We start from the raw sequence: 23,597 nt of genomic DNA, 5'->3' as shown, positions 1-23,597 counted from the left end.
CCCAGAATCGCAATCTCTCGAGTCTACGAATGAGGGAATTAATCCACAATCCCTTTTTTCCAAACTCCATCTTGGTAGCGATTCTGCTTAGAACAATATTTGCAATAGATGCCCCCAGCGAGTCACGGCCTTTGAACTGATTCTTTCCTTTCTTTCCAGTTCTCTACCCTTAGAAACCTAGAGGAATGCACTTCAGGTCCGATGACGCACCAGACATGACGTGCCACTGCAGCCAATCAGAACAAGCCATGACCTTTTTTTCCAAAAGCAAAACGCGTTGATAAGTCTGGCAACAATGCTTAGCACTGCCACGAAAGCGCTACACTAAAGGGAGTTAAAAAGCAGTAAATTCCCAAAAGCAAATGGAGGATGTTCCAGCCCTGCTCACCTCCTGTACTTTCAGCTAGAGCACAGATGTGTTAAGGCATGGGCAAAGTGGGCTCTGGTCCAGGGCCCCAGCCTTGCAGGGGGCCCCCTGATAGAGCCTGCTCTTTTCTGCAGAGAGTCTAGGCCTGATGACCTTTAATAATTACTAAATATAGTGTTTTAAATACTGTTTTTTCTTTAATTTAGTCTTAATGTGGGAGATATGTGAGTCTATTACAGACATTTTGCAGAGGAATATTAAGTTTATGTTTAATGCACTATCCACACAAAAAGGATTCTTTTAGATCAAAACAGGACCTCACATATGAGAAATGGGAGGGTGTCACAGAGATTATTTACAGCAATATTAGTGAGCTGCTGATGTGTTACAATATTGAAAACACACATCACTATACCTGAATATTAGATGTAAACACATTTAGAATTTGGACGAGTGTGCCTGTCAGTGACCTGACCAAAGACTACATGATAGAGCTGAAATTGGATCATGAATTCAAAACTGTTACCAACAGGGCCCCTAAAATATGTTTGGCCTAGGCCCCCCAAATTCCTTAAGCTGTCTGCCAAATGTTTAAACTCTCACTGAAACAACAATCCTGCAAGCCTTGCTGTCTCCATGTAAACTGTGTTCATTACTGGGGCATTTATCAGACAGACTCTGCTTATAGTGTACGTTTAAATATTTTTTAAGGCCTGTGGGACTTTAATTTTTGGCCTCTTTTCAAACACAAGGATGTCAAGTTAGGGGTGGCCATGTTTAGTAGTAGCAGCTCCTTCCCTTTGGCAACCATGACACTGCACATGCCACTCTTCTCTCAGAAGGAAGTAAAAAAACAGCACCAGGCCTGCTCATGCCCTCTGGTTTGCACCCATTACCCTTTCCCTGAGCCCTTCAGCTTTAAATAGGAGGCTGTTGAAGGGCTAAAGGTGGGGAGAGTGGTCAACCATGTGATGTGAACCGCGTGATGTCAAAGGTGTGATAGGGTCTCCTGATTTTGACAGGAAGGTCCCATATTTGTGGTATCTGTCCCATGTCCTCAACCTAACTGATGAGGGATACCAAATGTTCTGCTTTTTACTCGGCACAAGATACTGCAGATAGAGGAACATGTGAGAACCTATAAAAAGACAGGTTCATCTGCTCCTAGAGGCCCACCAGGAGTTTCTAAAACAAGCTTTGAGCTGCTGGACGGGATGCCCCGGCACTGACTCTGAGATGAAGATCTCTGGTGAGCGGACCATTCCGGCCGGCATGTCTTCACAGTCACTTCGGTTATTCATTCAGTGATTGGGTACAGTCACATCCTTGATTTGGCCTAACAAGTTTTGCCCTGGAATCTCATCAGTGGTTTCAAAAGTTCCCTCTCAGTCTCATCACAAACTTGTGAAATTGTGATCATGTCTCAGTCAGGTGTCTCAAGCCTCACAGGCTGGCTATCAAGCAATGAGTAGCTTTCACAAACCTCTCTCCAAACTACAATATCTTCAATGGACCGGAGAAACAGGGGTTTTAAAGACTCTAGCAACACTTACTCTGGGTCACTTCCTATACTCTACACTTTATTTTCATCTCTGTATTCCCAGGATCAAGAGAGAACGTGGCAGTGGTCACGCCTTTGATGCCAGATCCCAAAACTTTGCAACAACTTGATGAATGAACAAGGAAAGATAGAGAGCTGTGTGGCGTTCAGTCAGCCGTATTTGTGACTCATTCCCCTGGCCTGTTCCCCAGTCCCAGCAGCCTGGAGCCATCTGGCATATAGAGGGATTAATAAACAGATATTGGGAGAAATAAGCGGTACACGGGAGTTGTCCTGCAGAGGCTTCTTTAGGGAACACGTCTACCTTCTGAGTGGTTAATAGAAAGGAATGTGAACACCTGCTGGGAAACGGTCCTGAACATGTAGGGCAGCGCCCTCGAACCAGCAGGAGGCCACCCTGAAGCCTTTAAATTAGACAGATTTAGTTAAGGGGCAGGTAGCCCTGGAGTGTAAGATCCTTATTTAGTGTATGGTGGGCTGTACTCCATTCCACATCGCTAGCGGAGGGATGTGCTCCACTGGCCTGGCGGAGGTCTCTGTGTCGTCTGCATAGCTTCCACACGCAGAAGCCCTGATGAAGGCACTGAAGCTGGGCTACTGGTGCCCCAAGTTATTACCAGCATTCAGCCTGATTCCAAGTGCTTCCAATCTTTGTAAATCATTGAGAAGAAAATGGTCTAAAGTGACTGCCCAAGAATGCAAAATGTGGTCACATGGAGAGGACAGAAATTAAATACCACACCTCCTGGTTCCACAGTCCCCAACTTGCAACCTACACCAAACTGATGGCAAGGCTCAAGGACTGGTCTCTTTATCAAATGCACCGTGTTAAGAGCTCTGGTCAGTGTTTAATATTAGCATATTTTGCTAAAGTCAGGATCGTACATCAATTCTTATAGTTGCCTGGCTAAAATCAACCCATTAGATCACATCTACTGCTAAGTCCTGTCTGCTCACCCCAGAGAACTGCCAACCTTATTGCATGTTCCGGCATGGTGTTCCAGCTCTGACTATGTGAACTGAGCGTGTTCTTCACAGAAATGGGGAATAAAAGCAGAAGGATGTTAAGCCCCTTCTATGGATCCTGGGACAGTAGGTGATTACTGGAACAATCCATTGTGTATTCTACCATATTTGCAAATGTGTCACTGGCCCTACAAAATTATCTAATCTAGTTACTTCCTTTTAACACATGACTCGCTAATGGTAGAGAAAGCAATTAGTTAAGGCTAAACCCAGGAGGTGGAAGAAAGGTTCAACTGAGATACAGTACCTCACAGCACTCACACATGATGACCGCAATGCACGGTCACACTGAAGCCTTTTAAAGAGAATAGGGGCCTGATGTAGAGTTTGCCATTATGGAATAGAACACCAAAAATGTGCTAGGCAACTTTTGCTGCCCACTCCCTCCCTCACCCCCACCCCCAAGTAAATGCCGCTGTGTGTGCACAGTGTCTCTGAAAGTGCACAGTTTCTCCATTCGCCCATAATTGAGAATGAGAACAAGACAGCCATAGGCTGAGAGCAGCTGCCACTTTTTCAGCAATCTCAACTCTATCACTAATCCCTTCATCTCAGATAAATCTCAAATCACACACAGGCTTTTGTATTGTCTGTTCCTACCACATAGTTTATGGCAGTGCTTAATGATTAAAAAAAAATAAGTGCCAGGGCTCTCCTCAGGAGGTCACTGCAGCTGGCACCACACATTGACCCTGCCATGCTGCCAATGATAGTAACAACACAACTACTAACCATCACACTCCTACAAGTGTGACAATTAGGACTAATTTAAACCCAAAGCTATAAGAATGGAATGGAATGGGCAGCAGGTAATTGTCATTTTTAATGTATATTGAATTAATAATTAACTGTTGATGTGGTCATCTTTAAATTAAACAGACAGCGCAACTTTATGGTAGACTGTCACAAGCACCGGTGTTGACAACTGAGTGCAGGTGCCGAGCATCGGAAACCACCTGCTCAAATTAAGCCCTAGTTTATGGTCAGCTCGGATCATTGTAGTAAACTAATTGAGCTGAAGCATGAAAGTACGGTTTCTTAATCAATTAATGTTGTTGACTGATTCAGGTAGTAAACCTCCGTACTTCTGCTCAAGTAGCTCAGTATTGTGTTCAGAAATACATTCTTTAAAGATCATGCCGTCTTATAAATCCGTACATTCCAAGAACTCAACATGCACATGTACATGGTTTTGTTGAATTTGGCTCTCTTCCATTTGTGAGAATCTGGGCAGTGATCCACATCAGTATCAAATAGCTATTCATCACATTTGCCAATTTGGTTTAAGAAAAACAAATATATTTCCTTTCCCAAACAAGGGGTAGCTATCATTAGAGTAGCGGATGTAGTAGCTGGCACCAGGTGGATTAGGGGGCTCACTGCACCCAACTTATTGCTATCATTGGCTGATCACAGCATGGCTAAAAACCACTGTCAAAGCCAGTAGGTCCCAAAGATGAGGACTATTGCCTTTGTAAATCACATTAGCACTGGGTTCACCATCAGTCATAAAAGGGCTTCTTTCCACTAAGTAGGTGGCCAAGGTCCAAGGTCTTTGTTAGCAGTGTGGTAAATGCACGCGGAACATCAGCTTTCTTCATTTTCGTCGTTTTGGGACCTACTGCCATTTGCATTTTTTATCTTTGAATTTTCATTTGTAACATTTTAAAGTAACTGATTAGCTTATGTTGCTGTACAGCTTGTATTGCAACTTGTTCAACTTTTCGTGTTTTTGAGGTGTGCGCCCTGAATATAGAAGATCGAATATCGAGGTATAAGAACATTGAGAACAAAATATCAAATCCAAAATATAAGAAGGTAAGTCTAGATTTTCTATACCTAACGCCACATATATGTACCTTGGCGATATATATATATATCTGTAAGATACACAGATTTGGAGTTAGGAATAGTAAATCTAAACTTCCTCTATACGTACTCAACTTTCAATATTTTGGTCTTCGATATTTTGTCGATGATGTTCATATCCTCAGTTTCAGTATAGAATCCATTTTAGGCTTTGCTCCTGGTTTGGGCTTCTTATAAAGGGACATTTTGATTGTATTTTACTAGATGTGGCAACACTACTGTAACCAGTTGGGAATCAATAGTATTAATTGGTTCTTTGCACCATGTTGCCCCCTCCTTTGCACACCCACTTTCTCGCCATCCTCCTCTCTATTTGCATAATCAGTTTTAATACTGTCTTCCAACAATGACAATATATTACAGTAAAGTAGCATCAGACTTAAATAATCAAATACACATTTCATGGGATTTTGAATTAAAAACAATACAAGAGAACATTTCTAAATCTAGGGAAGAAAGAAGTAGTATTTTTTAACAATCAAATAATGCTTAGGTTTTTTCCATGTTTAGGAGGTCCCATCCATTAGCCTCATTCATACAACACTTGGAAGCAGCCGCCATGCCTAGAACAATTAGTATGAGAGATCCTACCTCGTGGACGCTGGGATAGGGAATATAGTCTTCTTCCGTCTGTGAAAGCAAGGAAAGGCAGTCAGTCATTTCAGAATATGGATTGAGTCAATTGCACTCTAAACAGTTTTCATTTCCATTTAAACATAGAAGACCATTGATTGTCCAACACTATTACATTTGAGTGATGTTCATACCTACTTGCATAGTAATTACATTAACGCGTGCATTATTAAAATACTTTAGGACCAGCACACACTACTATATGGTATCTACTGTGCAGTGTCAATTGAATGTCACTGGTTTGGCAGGAAGGAAGGTCATGGAAAAGAAAAGCCACATGTGGCGTGGATTAGAAATGTTTACCTAGACCAGGAGTCTCTGAGCAGAGCACCCCAGGTCTAGCGGAAGAGCCAGGGATATTTCAGACCCGCTGGTGCCCCTCAGCAGGACTGGGTAGAAGTAGCTGATAGAAGTTTCCTCTGACGTGATAGGAACTAGAGTGTTCACCAAGTCCTCCCAGGTCTTTAAGGCCCGGACTTATCAGGAGAAAATCACTATAGGCTGCACTACCTTAGCGTGTTTGGTAGGGCAAAGAGATCAAATGATCAGAAACACAAGAAGGTTCTTCTAGCGGGGATTCCCAGCCACAAGAAAAAGCGCATCACAGATACATTAAGAAGGATGTAAGAGTTAACAGGTGAGGTATTGACATGTGATAGACGTTGACAGCAAAAAAGTGGTTTGATGGTAGGTGCAAAGCAAATGTACCCAAGGAACCATGTCATGACAAAAGGCGCAGCATAACAGGGAAAATACAATCCAGGAGAGTAAATCAGTAGGGCTCAAGATGGGTGACAAACAAGGAGTACATCCAAGAAAATACAGAGTGGAAAGGGTAAACATTTTGGTGCCAGGCTGTGACTAGAAGGATGGTCATAAAGTGTACAGTAAGCCTTGAGGGTGAGAAAGAGTAAGCAGGCTTGTTGTAACTCCCACAATATGTAGCACAAACCTTCAAAGGGGGCGGAAGGGAACACCGCTGTTCGTCCATTCTGCAGCCCTGGAAAGAGAAAGCAAAAGTCAAACGACTGCTGGCCAGGGGGCCTGATGGGCATAGAAGAGACAATAATCCTATAACTGGGAGTATTTTAAGGACTATGCACTCTTATTACACTGAAGTAAGAGAGGGACTGCAGGCAATATACTCCTCTTCTACACTGATTGTACTTTCTAAATTGTGCAGCCTCTCCTCCTTCTTATGTCTGTTGGACACCTCATGATGAATAGATTCCTTGAAAGAAACATTACCAGCATTACCAAATCCAATATGATGAATGCTTTTGTGCTTTAAACCCAAGGAGATACATTTTAGATGCCAGGAGAATCCATGCTATTGTGTGATGCCTTTGATTTTCAAGGTCTAAGGTTTATGTCTCTCTTTTCATGGAGGATATACAAAGCATGTGCTTCACTATGGTGTCATTCACACATAATATATGAAATATTTATGGGCAAATGCTTTAGACTCAAGACAATATGTGTTACTCACGAGACCAAGCGACATGTGCAAATATTTAATAAGCAAAAAACATTTAAATTACACTGAGAGGAATAAGTCAAATTGAATATATGTGTTTATGTACAGCAACAAACGACTTAAGTACTGTAATTCAAGCTGGATTTGCAAATGGGAGACACACAGCTATGGTTCTCATCAAATGGGTCCAGATCCAGTCTGTCTTCTATGGTGTCAATGACGTTTCAACCCTAATATTGATTTTCAGGGTCATCTTCAGATCAAAAGTCACTGGAACACAGATGGACCTGAGAGAGTTTCACAGGATTCTGGGTCACATTAAGGCCAAGAATGATACAGCATGACTTTTATACTGCTGATGTACTTAGTAAACGCTTAGTGATGTGCATTCAATGAAGGAAACAGGAATATAAACCCAAGAAACAGTCAAGCAGGAGAAACAAACATGGCACCTGCTCTGCATTCATCGTTGTCTTCGGTGCATCTGCCTCCCTTGCAGGTACACTGAAGGGCACATGGGTCCCTGCCAAGTATCTCTAAACTTTGCAGGCAGTCATCCAGAGTGGGGAAGGATTTCCAGAGCCGCAGCTCACCTGATAGGTTGGTTGATTACCCACCAGAAGGTAAACAACACTAACGGCCCTATTATTGTCATGATCCATTATGTACGGATAGCAGGTTTCCCCCCCGACAATTTTCGCAAAGTAAATCTTGCAATATTTGTGTGGGGGGGAGAGCAATGTTTCAAGTTTGAAGCATCAGAATGAATGATAATACGCTGTATGGTAATGTCCCATTTTAAGGAACATAACTCAGAATGATGTGGTTAAATTACACCCAGTAAATGCTGCAGCGAACGGTATCAGTCCCACCAGGTGTGATATTGCTGCAACAAATAATGGGGCAATAAGAATGAGTCCCTTATTTTGCGCAGCCGTGATGCTAACGTTCACTTCCATGGGTAACAAGGCACCACCATGAATTGCCATTACCCTAGGATTCACCCTCAATCGTCCAGGTATCAATTATAAATCTCTATTTGTAAATATGTGTGTCCTACACCTGCCTCCAAAATGCTTTAGCATTGACGTTCAGGAGCAAGGCATGCTCATTCACAGACAAAGGCTTCGTGAACCAGGCCCAAATGAAGCACCTATGAAGCAGCTGCTGCCCCCAGCGCCTTGAGACCCTCATGTGTGAGTAGTGTGCTCTATAAATCCCTGATTGATTGACTGACCATAGGAGTGACACTCACAAAACACCAAACAAATTAAAGAAATAAATAGAGAAATATACCAAGGTCCTATTGAGAAATCCTAACATTTCATCACACCCAACTGGTTTTGCCAGCATACTAGAGGTTCATTACTTCACTCCCAGTTGTCCATAAGCTATTAGTTCTGTAAAGATTGAGGACAACAGGATCTTCCCATAAGGGCGACGTAGCTCTCTCAAACCCACATACCGCCATAGCTTCCATTAAGTCTGCACGCGGAGATGGCATTGTTTCTTGAGGACGCTAACCCAATGGAGAAAAAATAATATACAATTGCTAGATCCGATTTCTATTTGTTACCAGTAACTGTAAATATGGGGAATGAGGTAAGATCATTTTGGAATGCACATGTTTAGACAACTATCAGTGTAAGGAAGCGACAATCCATTTTCTATATTTTCTTTCCTTTTTCCGGAACTAAAGGAAGAAAAAATCTTATTCCCATCAGACTTTGCATGGGACTCGTAATCAAGCCATAGGTATACCCCAACACACAACTACACCACTCTTTCATCAAATACACTTTAATCTATGAATATATAGGAATGCTGCATGCCATCTTCCCTGAACTATGAGTATTTAAAATACTGTGTATTGATCATTATATCTGCGTTATTGTGCTTGCCATTTCCATGTTTATCTAGTTACCCGTCCTGTTAATATCATCAATTTTTTTTTGACCTTGAGTCTTCAAGCCCATATCTCATGTAGGGACCAGTTATTTTATTTTCTGTTTATTCTCTCCTAGATTTATTAATATGCGATTCGACCATCTGAATCTCCATTGCAAATCATTCAGCCTAGGTAACAACTGGACTCATCTCACCCCGTCATGGCTTGAGTACAGGACATTGATATCTTCAGGCTGACAGCTCTGCTATCTTCCACATGGTTGTATTCTATTCTGTACCCAGCCTCACCTGAAGCCTGTAGGTATTTTGGATCACTCCTACTTATCATATTCTTTCAATTTCCTACTATCACATGGCAAAAAAAGTGTTCCTGAATCCTTCACACTCAAGTTTAAGTAGTCTCTTTTTCACTTCATAGGGCATATATCAGGGGTGCCCGAATCCGCAAGGCCACCTTTTTCTCTATGAGCCATTTTGCCCAACCTAAGAGGCAGCATCATTTTATTTGCCATTCCACAGCATCACTGTGCAGTCCTGAGATTTCCCTTTTTGACTCCATTGTCTTAGATCTTCTGAAGGACCTGATGAATATCTATGCGAACATTGACCTGATCATTTCCTAACTGGACTTCCCCAACACCTCTGTGTTAGAAGATGTCTCCAACTAAGAATCTTACACCTTTTCTCTCATCCTTTCTTTGCCTCCATTTTGAGGACCACTGCTCCTGTAGCCCCCTAGAAATTGATCCACAGATGTCAGGAATACCCACATATACCCCCTTAGCAAGATATCCAGCCAGTTTTCCAGATCCTATTGTGTAAGCACCGGCTTCTCATCAATCATGTCCATTAGTCTTCTTCAAGCTTCAAGCTTGACGTTTATTTTCTTCTTTTCTAAAATCTAGGCAAAGCTTAAAGTCTGCTTTTCTTTAAATAAATTACATTGCAATTGCTATGTTTCTTCCCTCAGAGGGTACATGCACTGTTATGTGCTGTTGCTAGGATGCAATGCCGGAGGTGGGGTAGGGTGGGATAAGCTGTCTATACTAGTTCTTCTGCATTTACTTGTTTTCCTGCTTGAACAAGAGATGGGCTATTATTTTTTTGTGTCGGGTCGGGTCGGAGGAAGGAGGTGTATGAGACGGTTGCCTCTTTACTCAAATTATTTTTATCTTCTTTAGCATTATTAATTTATTTTGTGCAACACTCCGTTGCAGCCAAATGGTAAAAAAGAGTACATTTTTGTGAAAAAGTAAATGAATGCCACAACTTCATCCTTTTTCTACACTAGATTTTCTTTTAACTCACTGCATGCTTCCATGTGTGGTCTCTGTGTCACCAGAGATAGGGATTACTCAACCAGCTGAAATATCCCTCTTTCCTACTCTACATCAGTCTACCAGTAATGAAGGCTTGTCTATCACAGCATCTGGAGCAAAGCATAGCATTCCATCTTCAGTGAATGAGGCAAAGTGTTAAGGGCCTCATTCTGAGTGTCCTAGAGTTTGGATAGATACTTTACTCTAGGATTTACCAATGCAGGGGCATCGGTAACTCCAGGTGGTGTAGTTATCAGGTTTTTGAGTAGGACTTTGAGTGTTCCCTTACAAATGAGGACTTACCAGGCGGAATGGCAATTCTAGACCCGTTTCTCAAAGGCCAATTTTCCTTTTTCTCTGATTCTATGCCCAAAAACGTCACCTGCGTTCATCACGTACATTCTCTGGGTGAAAGACACCAGATCTGCTCAGTTGCCATGGATGTCGTATTGCATATAAAGCTGCTAACTCAGATTAAGAGTCTGTAAGAATTGAGAGGCCACTTGTAATGAAGTATGATGTTCTCTGGTCTTGAGATGTGTTTTGCCGTAAACAACAAACTTCATCAGAGATTGCAACAACAGCTTCCACATTAATCCCAAAACCCAGTGGTCAGCTTGTTCAAGATGACCACCATGGTCTTGTTGACAATAAACAATCTCAATCTCTGATCAGAGATCTGCTTGCTCCTCAAGCATGCTGCCAGGACATCGGAAGAAAAAAACCCTAGACATGCAATATTGTGGTTCATGATCTGGACATTGTCTGGACACACAAGGACCCCTCAAACATTGTTCAAATCTTCGTGCCTCATCTGTTTCTGAAAATATGTTAAGCTTCCATGTTCTTGTTTTCCAATGGCAGCGACAGCAACACTCAATTGTCAGGGACATCACCAAATCATCCCTGATCAGTCTTGCCACTCTTATCCTCAGGTGAGGCATCATCACTCCCATGTCCACCTTACCATTTCCCTATAAAAAAACTCTGCCAGGTGTTACCACTAAGCACGCAAACTTCCAGCAACTCTTCTACCTACCATTAGCTCTTTTGTTGCCTGCACCAAACTGCCCTCCTCGTGTAGCACAGCTTGACTAAGTGTACCTTAGGCACTTCAGATATTTAATTGTGAACGCGCAGGCCTATTTCATACCCGTCCCATTGAAACATATCGCAACTGTTGTATTCACCTTTAGTTTTAAACATAAGCCATTCTTGTGTGGGCAACTGGGCAGGGCCTGTAAGAATTCTACAGGCAGCAAAGCAAGGCCCTTTAAACTCATGTCACACTCCTGTTGGGATATTTCTCACAACATGCAGTTGAGAGTAAAAAAAAAAGCTGAACTCTAGAGCTCTATTTTCTTGGAGACAAGGGATGTTAGAAATTGGATTTTTGGTCGGCTAGGACATGTGCCAAAGTCGGGCAGAAACCACCACTGTAGTCAGGATAAGGGAGTTACACTCCTAAAATAACCCCTGCTCACTGCTTGGTAGCTTGGCACGAGCTGTTAGGCTTATCTTAGAGGCAGTGTGTAAAGCATTTGCAAATAACCAACAGTAATACACTATAAGCACTACAAAAGGACACCACACCAGTTTAGAAAAATATCCAATATTTTTATATACTTAGGACAAGACCAAAAACGATAACAATCCACAATACAGTACTTAAAAATCTTGTTATCAAAATATGCTTGAAAAACAGTTCCTTGATGTCGATAGCTCCGCCCGGGGCTATCACGGCGTTGTGAACAAACAAATCCAAACAGTTCTGGTTGACCGCAGTGTTGCGAGCCAGCTGCGGTGGCGGGAAGACCCGCAAACAGTACCTTTTAGGAATGCAGTGTGTCGGGGACCTCTCATTGAACTTCCGAAAGCACGGCCTCCGCAGGCGTCGGATCCGGAGGTCAGTGCAGGAGTCGTTGCAGTTCGATGGTCAGGAGCCCTGGTGTCGGCAGGCATCGAGTGCTGCGGTGCGAAGTGCAGTGTTGTGCGGTGCCCTCAGGTCACGGAGCGAGCAGCGGCTCGGTGGCGGCGTCCGATGGCGGCGTCCGATGGCGGCGTCGGTGAGACCAGAGTCGCTGTGCAAAGTGAATGCTCTGCTCGTCCGATGCTGGCAGGTCGCGGTGCTGGCAGGTCACGGTGCAAGCAGCGTCGTCGTCATTGCTGAAGCGCTGTCGTCGTCTGACGAATTGTAGTCGATGGTGTCGGCGTCGGTAGGCCAAGGCTGTGGTGCGGGATGAGGGCGGTGTGTCGTGTAACTTTACGAGCGGTGCCCTCGAACCACGGTGCAAGCAGCGGCATAGATTTCGGCGCGGAGCATCGTCGGGGATATCAAGGCATCATTGTGAAGCGCAGCAGTGCGGAGTGCGGTGCCCATAGGTCGCAGTGCGAGCAGCGGCTCAGTGGCGGCGTCAGCAGGCGGCGGCGGTGAGACCAGGGTCACGGTGCAGCTTTGCCCTCTGCGGTGCCTTCAGGACACGGGGTCAGCAGCGGCGGCGTAGACGGCATCGGGTGCTTTTCTTCTGTTGCAGCACAAAACAAACAGTCCCCAGTGCTGATGGCAGAAGAGCTTGAAGTCTTTGTTGTTCCTGAATCTTCTTGAACAGGGAGCAAGCTTACCTCAAGCCCTTGGAGAAACTCACAAAAGTAGATTGCAGAATGTTCAGTCCAGTCCTTTCACTGCCCAATACAGAAGCAGCCACTGCAGGCCAACACAACAAAGCACACAGCAAAGTGGTAGTTTCTTCTCACAGGTTCTCCAGCTCTTCTTCTTGGCAGTCTTCTTGGTCCAAAACAGTTCTAAAGTTCAGGGGTCTGGGCCCCAATATTTATATCCCCAAATCCTTTGATCTCTTAGGCAGAGAGTGTCTGTGCCCAGCCAGAACCAGTTCTGCCTTCTCTGGTGTGACTTCCTGGGAGGAGGTGGAGACGGCATTGTTAGAGGCAAACCAGGCCCTTTGAGGTGCAAGGAAATCTCCTCCCCCTTCCCCAATTGCAGCCCAGGTCTATTCAGCCCTTTCCTGACCCACTTAGACTATCTGGAGCCACTCCTGATCCCCAGCCTTCTGTCATCCAAAACCCAGACAGGCAATCCACATTCCAGCAGAGGCACACAGGATGACTGAACAGGAAAATACCTACTTTCTAAAAGGGGTATTTTCAAACACAGAATGTAAAAATCACCTTCACTAAAAGATGCATCTTTAGATTCTGAGTTCAGGCATACTAAGCTTTATTTTCCTACCTAGTTCCCAGGGCCAGTTATGTTTATAAGATGCTATAAACAAACTTCCCATTCTGTCCTATGGGGAACAGGTAGCCTTGCAATAGTGAAAAACAAAATTGCCAGTAATTCACTATCAGGACATGCTACACACACACCAGGGCATGTCGTACCTTACATATACACTGCACCCGGCCCACAGGGGTACCTTGGGTCTACCTTAGGGGTGGCTGACATGTAAGAAAAGGGAAGGTGAGGGACTGGCAAGTGTGTGCACCGTCCAAGTCAACATGGCAGTTACAAACTGCGTGCAGACTCCGCAATGGTGGTCTGAGTTACCTTTTCAGGGCTACTCACGTGGGTGGCACAATCAGTGCTGCGGGCCCACTAGTAGCATTTGATTCACAGGCCCCGGCACACTCAATGCACTTTACTAGGGACTAACAAGTAAATCAAATATCCAATCATGGAAACACCAATCCATAACACAATTTACCACAGGAGCACTTGCACTTTACCACTGATCAGCAGTGAGAAAAGTGCACAGAAACACTAAGTCAGCACAAACAGAGTCAAAACCGGGAGGTCAGAAAGCAAAAACTCTGGGGAAAGATGCCAAAAGATACCAAGTCAAACACAAGAGCATGTGTGGTAACTCCCTTCCCATGAACTACAAAGAGAGGGACAGAAGGGGCTATTTCCGCTCACAGGGGAGTGGGAGGTCCAGCAAGGCAAGTTGCCCCAAGGGTGTAGACTAACAAAAAGGAGTATACCTGCTGTTCCTCAAGACAAGAAAGGAATAGTCATCAAGAAGGCTGGATACAACTGAATACAGAATGAGTATATAGTTGGTAATCCATTTGTTGGATAATAATGCCCTCAGACACCCTTTCAGGTGTCATGCTTCATCATATGGGCTGCTCCTCGTCGGGCTGGCAGTGCAATGCCTAACGGGCTCCCTTAAAAAGGGGCACTTTGTCGGAGATCTTCAATCCAACTGCCGTATGGTGAAGTGCGGGTATGGGGGCCTAATTAATGTAGATGTGAATATGTGATATAAAACAGGGTTGAAAGTGCCAGCTAGGAATTTAGTTTTATTCTGAGGGCCTCAAGACCACCCTCCGAGGCACCCTCATCTACAGACCCCCGGGGCCACGCACACAATTCAGCGAAGCCATCGCAGACTTCATCAGCCCGCATGCCCTCGCCTCCTCTGACTACATCCTCCTGGGGGACCTGAACTTCCACCTGGAGAACAACAATGACAGCAACTCCACCACCCTGCTAGACAACCTCGCCAACCTCGGACTCAAGCAACTAGTAGACAGCTCCACCCACTACGCCGGCCACACGCTGGACCCCGTCTTCTCCTCCAGCAACCTCGTCACCTACAGCCACTCGACCGGACTACACTGGACCGACCACAGCTGCGTCCATTTCAACTACAGAAGGACCACGACTCACTACCACGCGCAACAGGCTCCCCGAAGATGCTGGAGCAAGATCACCACCGACAAGCTTACCACTGCCCTCAGCCAAAACCTTCCTACCTATACTTCTGACACCAACGACGCAGCCAGCAACCTAGCACAATGGATCTCCAACTGTGCCGACAACCTGGCACCACTGAAGAAGCAAACCTGGCAGCAAACCTGGCAGCAGGAAAGCCCCTTGGTTCACCGACGACCTCAAAGACTCAAAGAAATCCTGCCGCACCCTCGAGAAAGCCTGGCGCCACGAACAGACGACAGACAACCTGACTGCCCTCAAGAACGCCACCCGAAAACACCACCAGCTGATCCGCGCAACCAAACAACTGGACAACAACACCCACAACAACAAGGAACTCTTTAACATCGTCAAAGAGCTCTCCAACCCCAGCGCCAGCAACAACGACATCACGCCTTCGCAACACCTCTGCAACTCACTCGCCACGTTCTTCCACCACAAGATCGTCGATATTCACGACAGATTTGGCACCCAGCCCACATACCCCACCACCGCACCAATGCCCCCCACCACCACCCTCTGCGCCTGAACCCCCGTCAGCACTGAAGACACCACCCACGTGATGAACACCATCCACTCTGGCTCCTCTGCCGACCCCTGCCCCCACCACAAATTCAACAAAACCGACTCCATCATCGCACCCCAACTCCGGAACATCATCAACAACTCTTTCGCATCCGCCACCTTCCCGGAGAGCTGGAAGCACGCAGAGATCAGCGCCCTCCAGAAGAAACCCACCGCGGACCCCACAGACCTCAAGAACTTCCGACCCATCTCGCTCCTCCCGTTCCCCGCAAAAGTCATCGAGAAGACCGTCAACAAACAACTGACCGCCTTTCACGATACGAACAACTCCCTCGACCCATCGCAGTCCGGTTTCCGAGCGAACCACAGCACCGAGACCGCCCTCATCGCAGCCACCGACGACGACGACATCAGGACCCTGCTCGACAACGGGGAAACCGCCGCCCTCATCCTCCTCGACCTATCGGCCGCGTTCGATACCGTCTGCCACCACACCCTAACAACCCGCCTCCACCACGCCAGGATCCAAGGTAAGGCCCTGGAATGGATCACCTCCTTCCTCTCCGATAGAACCCAGAGAGTCTGTCTCCCACCCTTCCGTGCCGCGGCCACCAAGATCATCTGCGGCGTACCCCAGGGCTCCTCGCTCAGCCCCACCCTCTTCAATGTCTACATGAGCCCCCTCGCAGCCATCGCTCGCAACCACAACCTCAACATCATCTCCTACGCTGACGACACCCAGCTGATCCTCTCCCTCACCAATGACCCCGCCACCGCCAAAACCAGTCTCCAGGAAGGAATGAAAGACGTCGCGGAATGGATGAAGGTCAGCCGTCTGAAACTTAACTCAGACAAGACGGAGGTCCTGATCCTCGGACCTACCCCCTCCGCCTGGGACGACTCCCGGTGGCCCCCTGCCCTGGGCTCCGCCCCCAAGCCCACGGACCACGCACGCAACCTGGGCTTCATCCTTGACTCCTCCCTCACGATGACCAAGCAAGTCAACTCAGTCTCATCCTCATGCTTCAACACCCTTCGCATGCTCCGAAAGACCTTTCGGTGGATCCCCAACGAAACCAGAAAGGCGGTCACCCAGGCCCTCGTCACCAGCCGGCTGGACTACGGGAACGCTCTCTACACCGGAACCACAGCCAAGCTACAGAAGAGACTCCAGCGCATACAGAACGCATCTGCACGACTCATCCTGGACATCCCCCGTCACTCCCACATCTCCGCCCACCTGAGAGACCTGCACTGGCTCCCCGTCAGCAAGAGGATCATGTTCAGGCTCCTCACCCATGCACACAAAGCTCTCCACAACAGTGGCCCCGAATACCTCAACAACCGCCTTACATTCTACTCGCCATCCCGCCAGCTCCGCTCCGCCAGCCTCGCCCTCGCCACCGTCCCACGGATTCGAAGATCCACCACCGGAGGAAGATCCTTCTCCTACCTGGCCACCAAGACGTGGAACTCCCTCCCCACCCACCTTCGACTGACCCAGGACCACCTCTCCTTCAGGAAGCACCTCAAGACCTGGCTCTTCGAGCAGTAGCAGCCCCTCCCTTCCCCCCCCAGCGCCTTGAGACCCGCTCGGGTGAGTAGCGCGCTCTACAAATTTCGTGATTGAGTGATTGATTGACAATACTTTTTTAGCATTTGTAATAATTTGGATGTTTAATTATTTTTCATTTTTTAAATTGTATTACTAATGTTTATGTAATAATTTAATGTATTTCCATACTATGTTTATTGTTTTTTTTAACATTTTTATATTTATTTCATAGTATATATTTCTGTTTTATTTGTGTATTTTCTCTACTATATGTATATATTTGTATATGTTTGTTAGGTGTAATTTTTTTAAGTTAATATATTTTTTAAGAGATTATAATACAACATATTGTAAATTCAATATACTTACCTATTTCATGGTTTTATATTGGCTCTCTATATTTTCGGAGTCGATATGTTTGCAATTTACAAAGAAAGTACGTAGAGTCGCTATTTGTGTCCCCAATATTTTTGGGATGATATTTAGGCAATATTTTGTCACGAATGTTATAGAGGGCTTTGCTGCAGTAATACATGTAAGGACTGCACTGCAGTAATCATACAGAGCCTGAGTGGATGAGGCTCAAGAAATTCAACGGGGACTTGCGCAGACTGCTCTGCTGTACTTACTGCAACAGATATCGTGTGGATGACATTGCTGCAATGCAACACACCAGCATGGATTGCGCTGCTGCAATATAACAGTGACCTCTGAGTAATATGCTGAAGTAACCCAAAAGATCTGCAGGGACTAAAAAAGCTGTATGCCTTAAATTGCAGTAATACAACAGAGTCCTGCATAGCCTGAGCTGTAATAATACAATAAATGACTGGATGGGTTGTGCTCCATTAATTCACCTGGAACCTTATAAGGCTCTGGTGTTCTTGATCTGTAGCCACGGTTGCCGGAATGGGAAGACCAATAAGTTTGGCTGATCCTACTAGTGCCTAAATTCCGAAAGGTTAAATTGAGAGTGGGCTCCAAGCATCCCCCAGATTGGACAGTTTGTTGTGGTTTATTGAATGTGCCTGCCAAAATGCTCTTTTATGAAAAAATTAAGAAAAACAACATTTTTGGGAGGCATCAGGGAATACACTTGTACTGAATAATTTGATACTATCTTGGAAAATAAAAATTCTACAAAAAATCTTTTGGTAGCCATAATAGTTTCGTATACAGAACGGGTATCCACACATGCTATGTACAGGGCTCTCATTGCCATCAAAGGTTAGGGTGTCTGTCTGCAGGATCCCCCGAGTCTTCTTCTCTCTGATCTCATCCTTCATCAATACCAACTCTAGCAGTAGGAAAGCGAGGCATATGAGTAATTGGCTATTGAATTGTGCAGTTTTCCAAAGTTACAAGGGATGTTCTGAAGTTGGTGTACAGAAGAAGGTAAACATCTGTTCCCAGTTTTACTGCAGACGTACCTCAAAAACCAAGCACCACAAGGAGGTTTCTGCCTGGTTAATGGTAAACTACCCTTGAGCTAACACAGCACAGGCACAGTCTTCCACCACAGTGCCGTTCCAGAGCTTGAAGCAGCAAGCGCCCATGGAGAACAACTGATAACCCAAGGGGCGAGTCTTTGCCTCTGCATCCAATAGCTTACACTCTGCTTCACAAGCACACATTTCTTTATGGGAAAAGCAACTAGGTTGGGTTAGCTTCAGTTGATAAAAAGAACTTGAATGTCACCTCTGGGATATCTCCATGCACAAATTAGATAAGTTAAACAAATAATACATAACAGATTATCTTTGGAAGGGAAGGGATTTGGAAAGTGTTTTGCAGTTCCAAAATGTATTTTCTCACTTCCCTCAAGAGCCCTGTAAGGACGTTTCCTGGGCCTGGGGAAGCACAACACATTGGTCACACAATCTGAGCTACATGGATTAGTTGGTATAACAACACACACGACCTGGAGCCAAAGGTATCCAGGGCATCTGATTCTGCAGATTTCAAGACAGTGCTATACCATCGAACTGCCAGGCCTGAAGGAATTGTGGCTAAGCTCAGCAAGTCTAGATCAATTCATAAAGGCGTCTTCAAAATTATATAAAATATCAGCATTGTTAGAGGATAGGGCAACCCTAGCAAAACGCCAACATGCCTGGGTCGTATTGAATAGCTACACATCCCTGAGACCTCAGCAGTACCTTGCGGAAGCCCTAAATCCCAAGACAAAAAAAACTTTGTTTTGACAACTGGGCAGATTCCCATCGCTACCATTTATTGAGCACAGGATGAGGACAGCTATGCGGTTTGGTAGTCGAAAACCTGGTCCACACCATCTAGCTCTGCCCAACCACACTAGGAATTCGCTGGATACTTTTGTGCCCCCATTGGAAACAGCAAGGGGTGTGCACTTGCAGCTAAGCAATCTTGACCTGCTTCAATTCATCAGACTGACAACCGCTTCCTGTTTGAGGAAATAGAGACCTCCTTGGACAACCGCTTCTTGATTGAGGAAATAGACATCTCCCTGGACAGTGGCAACAAAGCACCCTTCACCCGTTCACCTCGTCATTCAGTGATCATTGAACTCTAGGAATGCCCTTCTTCTTTGGTACTCCTTCCTCTTTCTCTTTCTCACTACTTCACAACTACTCATGTTAACGTATCCCAAAGGTATACTTAGTTTGAAGGTTTAGGTATTAATTATTCGGATTATTAAACTCTAAGGATTCCACCTGAGATTACTCATTGCAGTCACCAATACCTTGTAAGCGTTCCTTGTTAATAGATGAATGGCTGGGTCTGCGATACGACAAGGACACCGAGTAAATGTTGTATTCAAGAGGGTCAGAGCGCCCTGTGTGCCTGCTCCTGTTGTCGGTTTCAGAAACAGTCTACAAAGTATTGAGGCAATGATAGGGTGAGTCAAACAGATAAAAGTAGGCCCATCCTGCACTATGGAGGGTGGACCTAGGGAGTTGCCAGGTGAGAAATCACTCAAAGCTTAGTAACCACTTGAAGAATGGCACCATGGTACCACAGAGGTCAGGAGGCCAAAGTAAGAGGTAAAAATGTATAAATAATTAAAATTTCAATGAACTTTGCATAGGTGGGTTCTGCATTACTACAATGTAGCAGAAGGATGGCTGAGTTCTTAGGTGGTCGCATGTCAAGAATCTTGGCAGCCTATTCCTTGTTGTAAGGGAGGGTAGTCATCCTCTTAGTTTAAACGACAGACCACAACACTGTTTCCCAGGGTACTGACCCCGATAGCCCTGGATTAGGGGAGGGCCTCCGCTGCAGAAGTCACTGAGATTAGGGAAAGAATAGCCTGGGATCTCTTGTGATACCAAATATGAGTGGAGAGCCATATTCCTGGGTTCTACTGTGAGGATGTACCTACTGAGACGCCATTAGTGTCTAGAGACATTGATACTCTCTTGTATATGTGTTAGGACAGGAATGTCCCCTACATGGTGTACAGATGTGTTCCCCAGTCCTGAGTGTCTGACTGCTTGTAACTGGTATGGTGGTGTTTGATTTTGGTCTAAAGGCCTTATTACGAGTTTGGTAGTCCCCCTGCAGCACCACCACGGCTGCACTAGCAGGAGGACCACCAATCCTGTGGTACGCGCGCCCATAGGATTATGAGTTGAATCCAAGTTGGGCAGGTGGTGCTGCAGTGGTCTCACTGAGGCAGCTGTGTTAGGCTCATAGGAGATCCTTAAAAGCAGACCATTGCTGTGACTGCACCTGCAGCTAGTTCCTGCACAGTTTGGCACTCACCATGTCGTGCATGCTACATCGTGCAGGAACGGGTGTGAAATTCCATGGGGGCACAACATGTGCCCCCCGACATGCACCCCCAAGCCCAGAAGCAGCAGAGAGCCCTGTTAGGGCCCCCATAGTTGCATCTCTTCCACACTTTTCATGGCAGGCTCAACGCCATGAAATGGTGGCAGAAAAGCAACTTGGGATATGCTCAGCGGTGCCGCAGTGGCACCGCCAGTATATTTCTGCCCCTTACCACTGCACCACCACTGCAGGATCCTGGATCCCGGTGGACATGGCTGCACTTTGGTGGTCTGACCACCACAACTGAAATACTGCCGGCGGACCCGCAGTGGTGGCTGTGGTAGGACTGCAACTCCTAGTTCATAAGGGCCTAAGTCCTTTCATTGACACGAGTGTGATCCTGAACCCATCCTGTGACCTGGAGGTGTGTGCAAAACGTGCCTTCATTGCAGTGACTGTGGCATACCGTCCCAGTTATGGATTTAGCACATGGAGTGGTGTTGGCAGTGTATCGTGTTTTTTTAATCCTTGGTTGAAGTCAGAACTTTTTATCTGTGTCACTGGAAAGGTGACCTGCTGGACTATTCTAGTGTAAAGTCCTCTTCCATCCAATATCCCATATCTTAGCACTGAGATCCCAAATGTATGTTCTAAGGGTTTATGTGTGTACTGTGTAGCTGATGTGGTACATGCATGGTGTGTGCATCTGAACAAGAGCAAAGGAGACCTGCGAGATCCATTTTGTATACCCCAATCCTAGGACTAAGCACAGGATTGACGTGAGGTTGTGTTCCCAGACAGTGGAAATGTATTGCTGACATTCCTGAAGGAGGGGGAGGTGAAATTGAGATTGAAGGGAAAAGAACACAAGGCTCCTTTAGACATTGTATTAGGCATTTTGCGTAGAGAAGCCAATGATTAGTTTTCCTGTAGCACTGTCATCTGGAATTGTGGGACTGCAGTCTCTGTTCTTCAAGGTTAAAAGGGGCCCTTAGGTGAGGGCCCTTCTTCTCTGATCACTCTTCGCTATGGCTGATGACAGCCAGTTGCAGAAAGTTAATACTGCTGTGAGGAGCATCACTTTACAAAAAGCTGTGTCTGGAGATCAGCCTGAAGAGGACACTTGATAGGATGACCAACCCAAGTGCAAACTGTGGATCCACTTCTCCTGTCTCCTTTAAAAGTGGGACCCATCAAACCACTTAGTATCTTAGTTCCAAATTTCTATGGCTAAAGGAGGGAGTGCTCCTCATAGCTTTAAGAGGACTGCTGTGCAACCAAAGCTGGTGTCTGCCCGACAGTCAGCTTGGGAAAAATGAACTCAAGCCGACCCTTTGCTGCAAGAGCAGGACCTGTCCGCCTGCTGAGAGAGGTAAGGAACCTGCCATGCCTGCAGGAAGAGACATTGTCCTGGAAGATTGAAGTGCATTTATGACCTTTGTGTGAAGGGTCAACAAAAGTGCAGGACTGCTGAAAACGATCTGTGTACCTTGGTGTGCGAGTGCCCCTGACTCTCCTGTCTCATTCCTAGTGGGAGCTTTTAGGATTGTGGCATAGCCTGAGCTGCTGTGCCAGAACTGAGAAGTGTAGGGTGACATGAGTCGCATTGCCCAACCTTGAATATTGTGGCGTGACCTGAGCAGTTGTACCCACGCTGTGAAGACTGTGACATGTCTTGAGCTTCTGAGCCCACAATCTGCTGTGTGGTCCCAGACACTGCAAATGTCAGCATGCCAGCGTTACCCAGAGCTGATGAGCAAACAAGACTGTACATTGCCTAAGGCTATGTCTCTACACTGGCCCTGAAGATCTGAGTGAGGCCTCTACCTCGGCTCGAGTCCGACCATGGTAGGCTGCACTGCCCTAGACCGAAACGACCCGAGCAGTGCTGCAATGTGCACCCAATGGACCAGCTGTGAAGAGGATCTAGCTCTCCCCCACGCAGCCATCTGGGATCATAGCCAATTTGCATGACGCGACTACTGCGCAAGTGGAGGAAGACTGCAAACTCACATTTAGCCAGGAAGCAGGAAAGCAAGCAAGCACCCGACGAGCTGGGTGGCTGCCAAAGAAGCGCTGGCCCCCACTACGGACTGTGAGAGACTTGTGGGTGAGAATCAAGAGAGAGCTGTTTAAGACTGCATTTACCAGGAGTAAGTGGGTAATCTGCATCTAAGCTTAATCATGCTAAGTAACTGTCCCAGGGCGGGAACCACTCTGACTTCATGGAGAGGGAGAACTGGGGTCAGTTGCAGGAGGAGATACCCGCTCTAAGTACCATTGCATTGTGTGTATATCTTCATGTGTAACATTAACTTCTAGCATGCATTAAAAATCCTTTTTTCTTGAAAATCAAGCACTGGATTGAACAATCAGTGATTATACGGATGCGTATTTGTTGAGCCCTGCACTTAACAACCCAACACTAACTATCTGAGAAATCTGTGACTGCTCACCATCGCCACCACTGAGAGTAAAGTGCTGAAGGGGGTGTACTCAGCCCAGCTTAGTAAGACTACAGCGATTCCCTACTATCTCTGCCTTACAGGAGTCAGTAGGGAAGAAACAATTCTCGTATGGAATAAAATCCCTAAGACGGCCATGAGGGTTATATGAATATCGGAGATCTGTCACTGATGGGCAGGACACGCATCCAAATAACCTAGATCCCCCATCCCACTGCTACAAGCCATTGAAAGATGTAACTCCCCCACTCTTCTTGAGCTCAATCCATTTCGCAGGAACTGTGGGTCCCTGGTGCTATGACCACTTACTACCTCCATCAATTACTGGGAACAAAAGGATTATATGTCCTCCTAGTTTGCCTCTGCCAAGAGGTTTACTTGCTGTTCGAGTCCTAGTTCAGGCT

General features: G+C 45.9%; 1 protein-coding gene across 7 annotated transcripts in view; it reads right to left on the bottom strand.

The window, feature by feature from the left end:
- Positions 1-23,597, bottom strand: part of RAP1GAP (RAP1 GTPase activating protein) — a 1,002,066-nt gene that overhangs the window by 129,035 nt on the left and 849,434 nt on the right. For all 7 annotated transcript variants that reach the window (XM_085608997.1, XM_085609001.1, XM_085608999.1 and 4 more), the window contains 2 exons: positions 6,409-6,456; positions 5,415-5,453 (listed from right to left, as the gene is read on the bottom strand). In XM_085608997.1, coding sequence (XP_085465123.1) covers positions 5,415-5,453; positions 6,409-6,456 — 87 coding nt within the window. The remainder of the gene's footprint in view (positions 1-5,414; positions 5,454-6,408; positions 6,457-23,597) is intronic.

The sequence above is a fragment of the Triturus cristatus genome, chromosome 1_2 (genome assembly GCF_964204655.1).
Source record: "Triturus cristatus chromosome 1_2, aTriCri1.1, whole genome shotgun sequence".
NCBI lineage: Eukaryota > Metazoa > Chordata > Amphibia > Caudata > Salamandridae > Triturus > Triturus cristatus.
The sequence above is the reverse complement of the archived record's forward strand: the minus strand, read 5'-3'. Positions and strand labels throughout refer to the sequence as shown.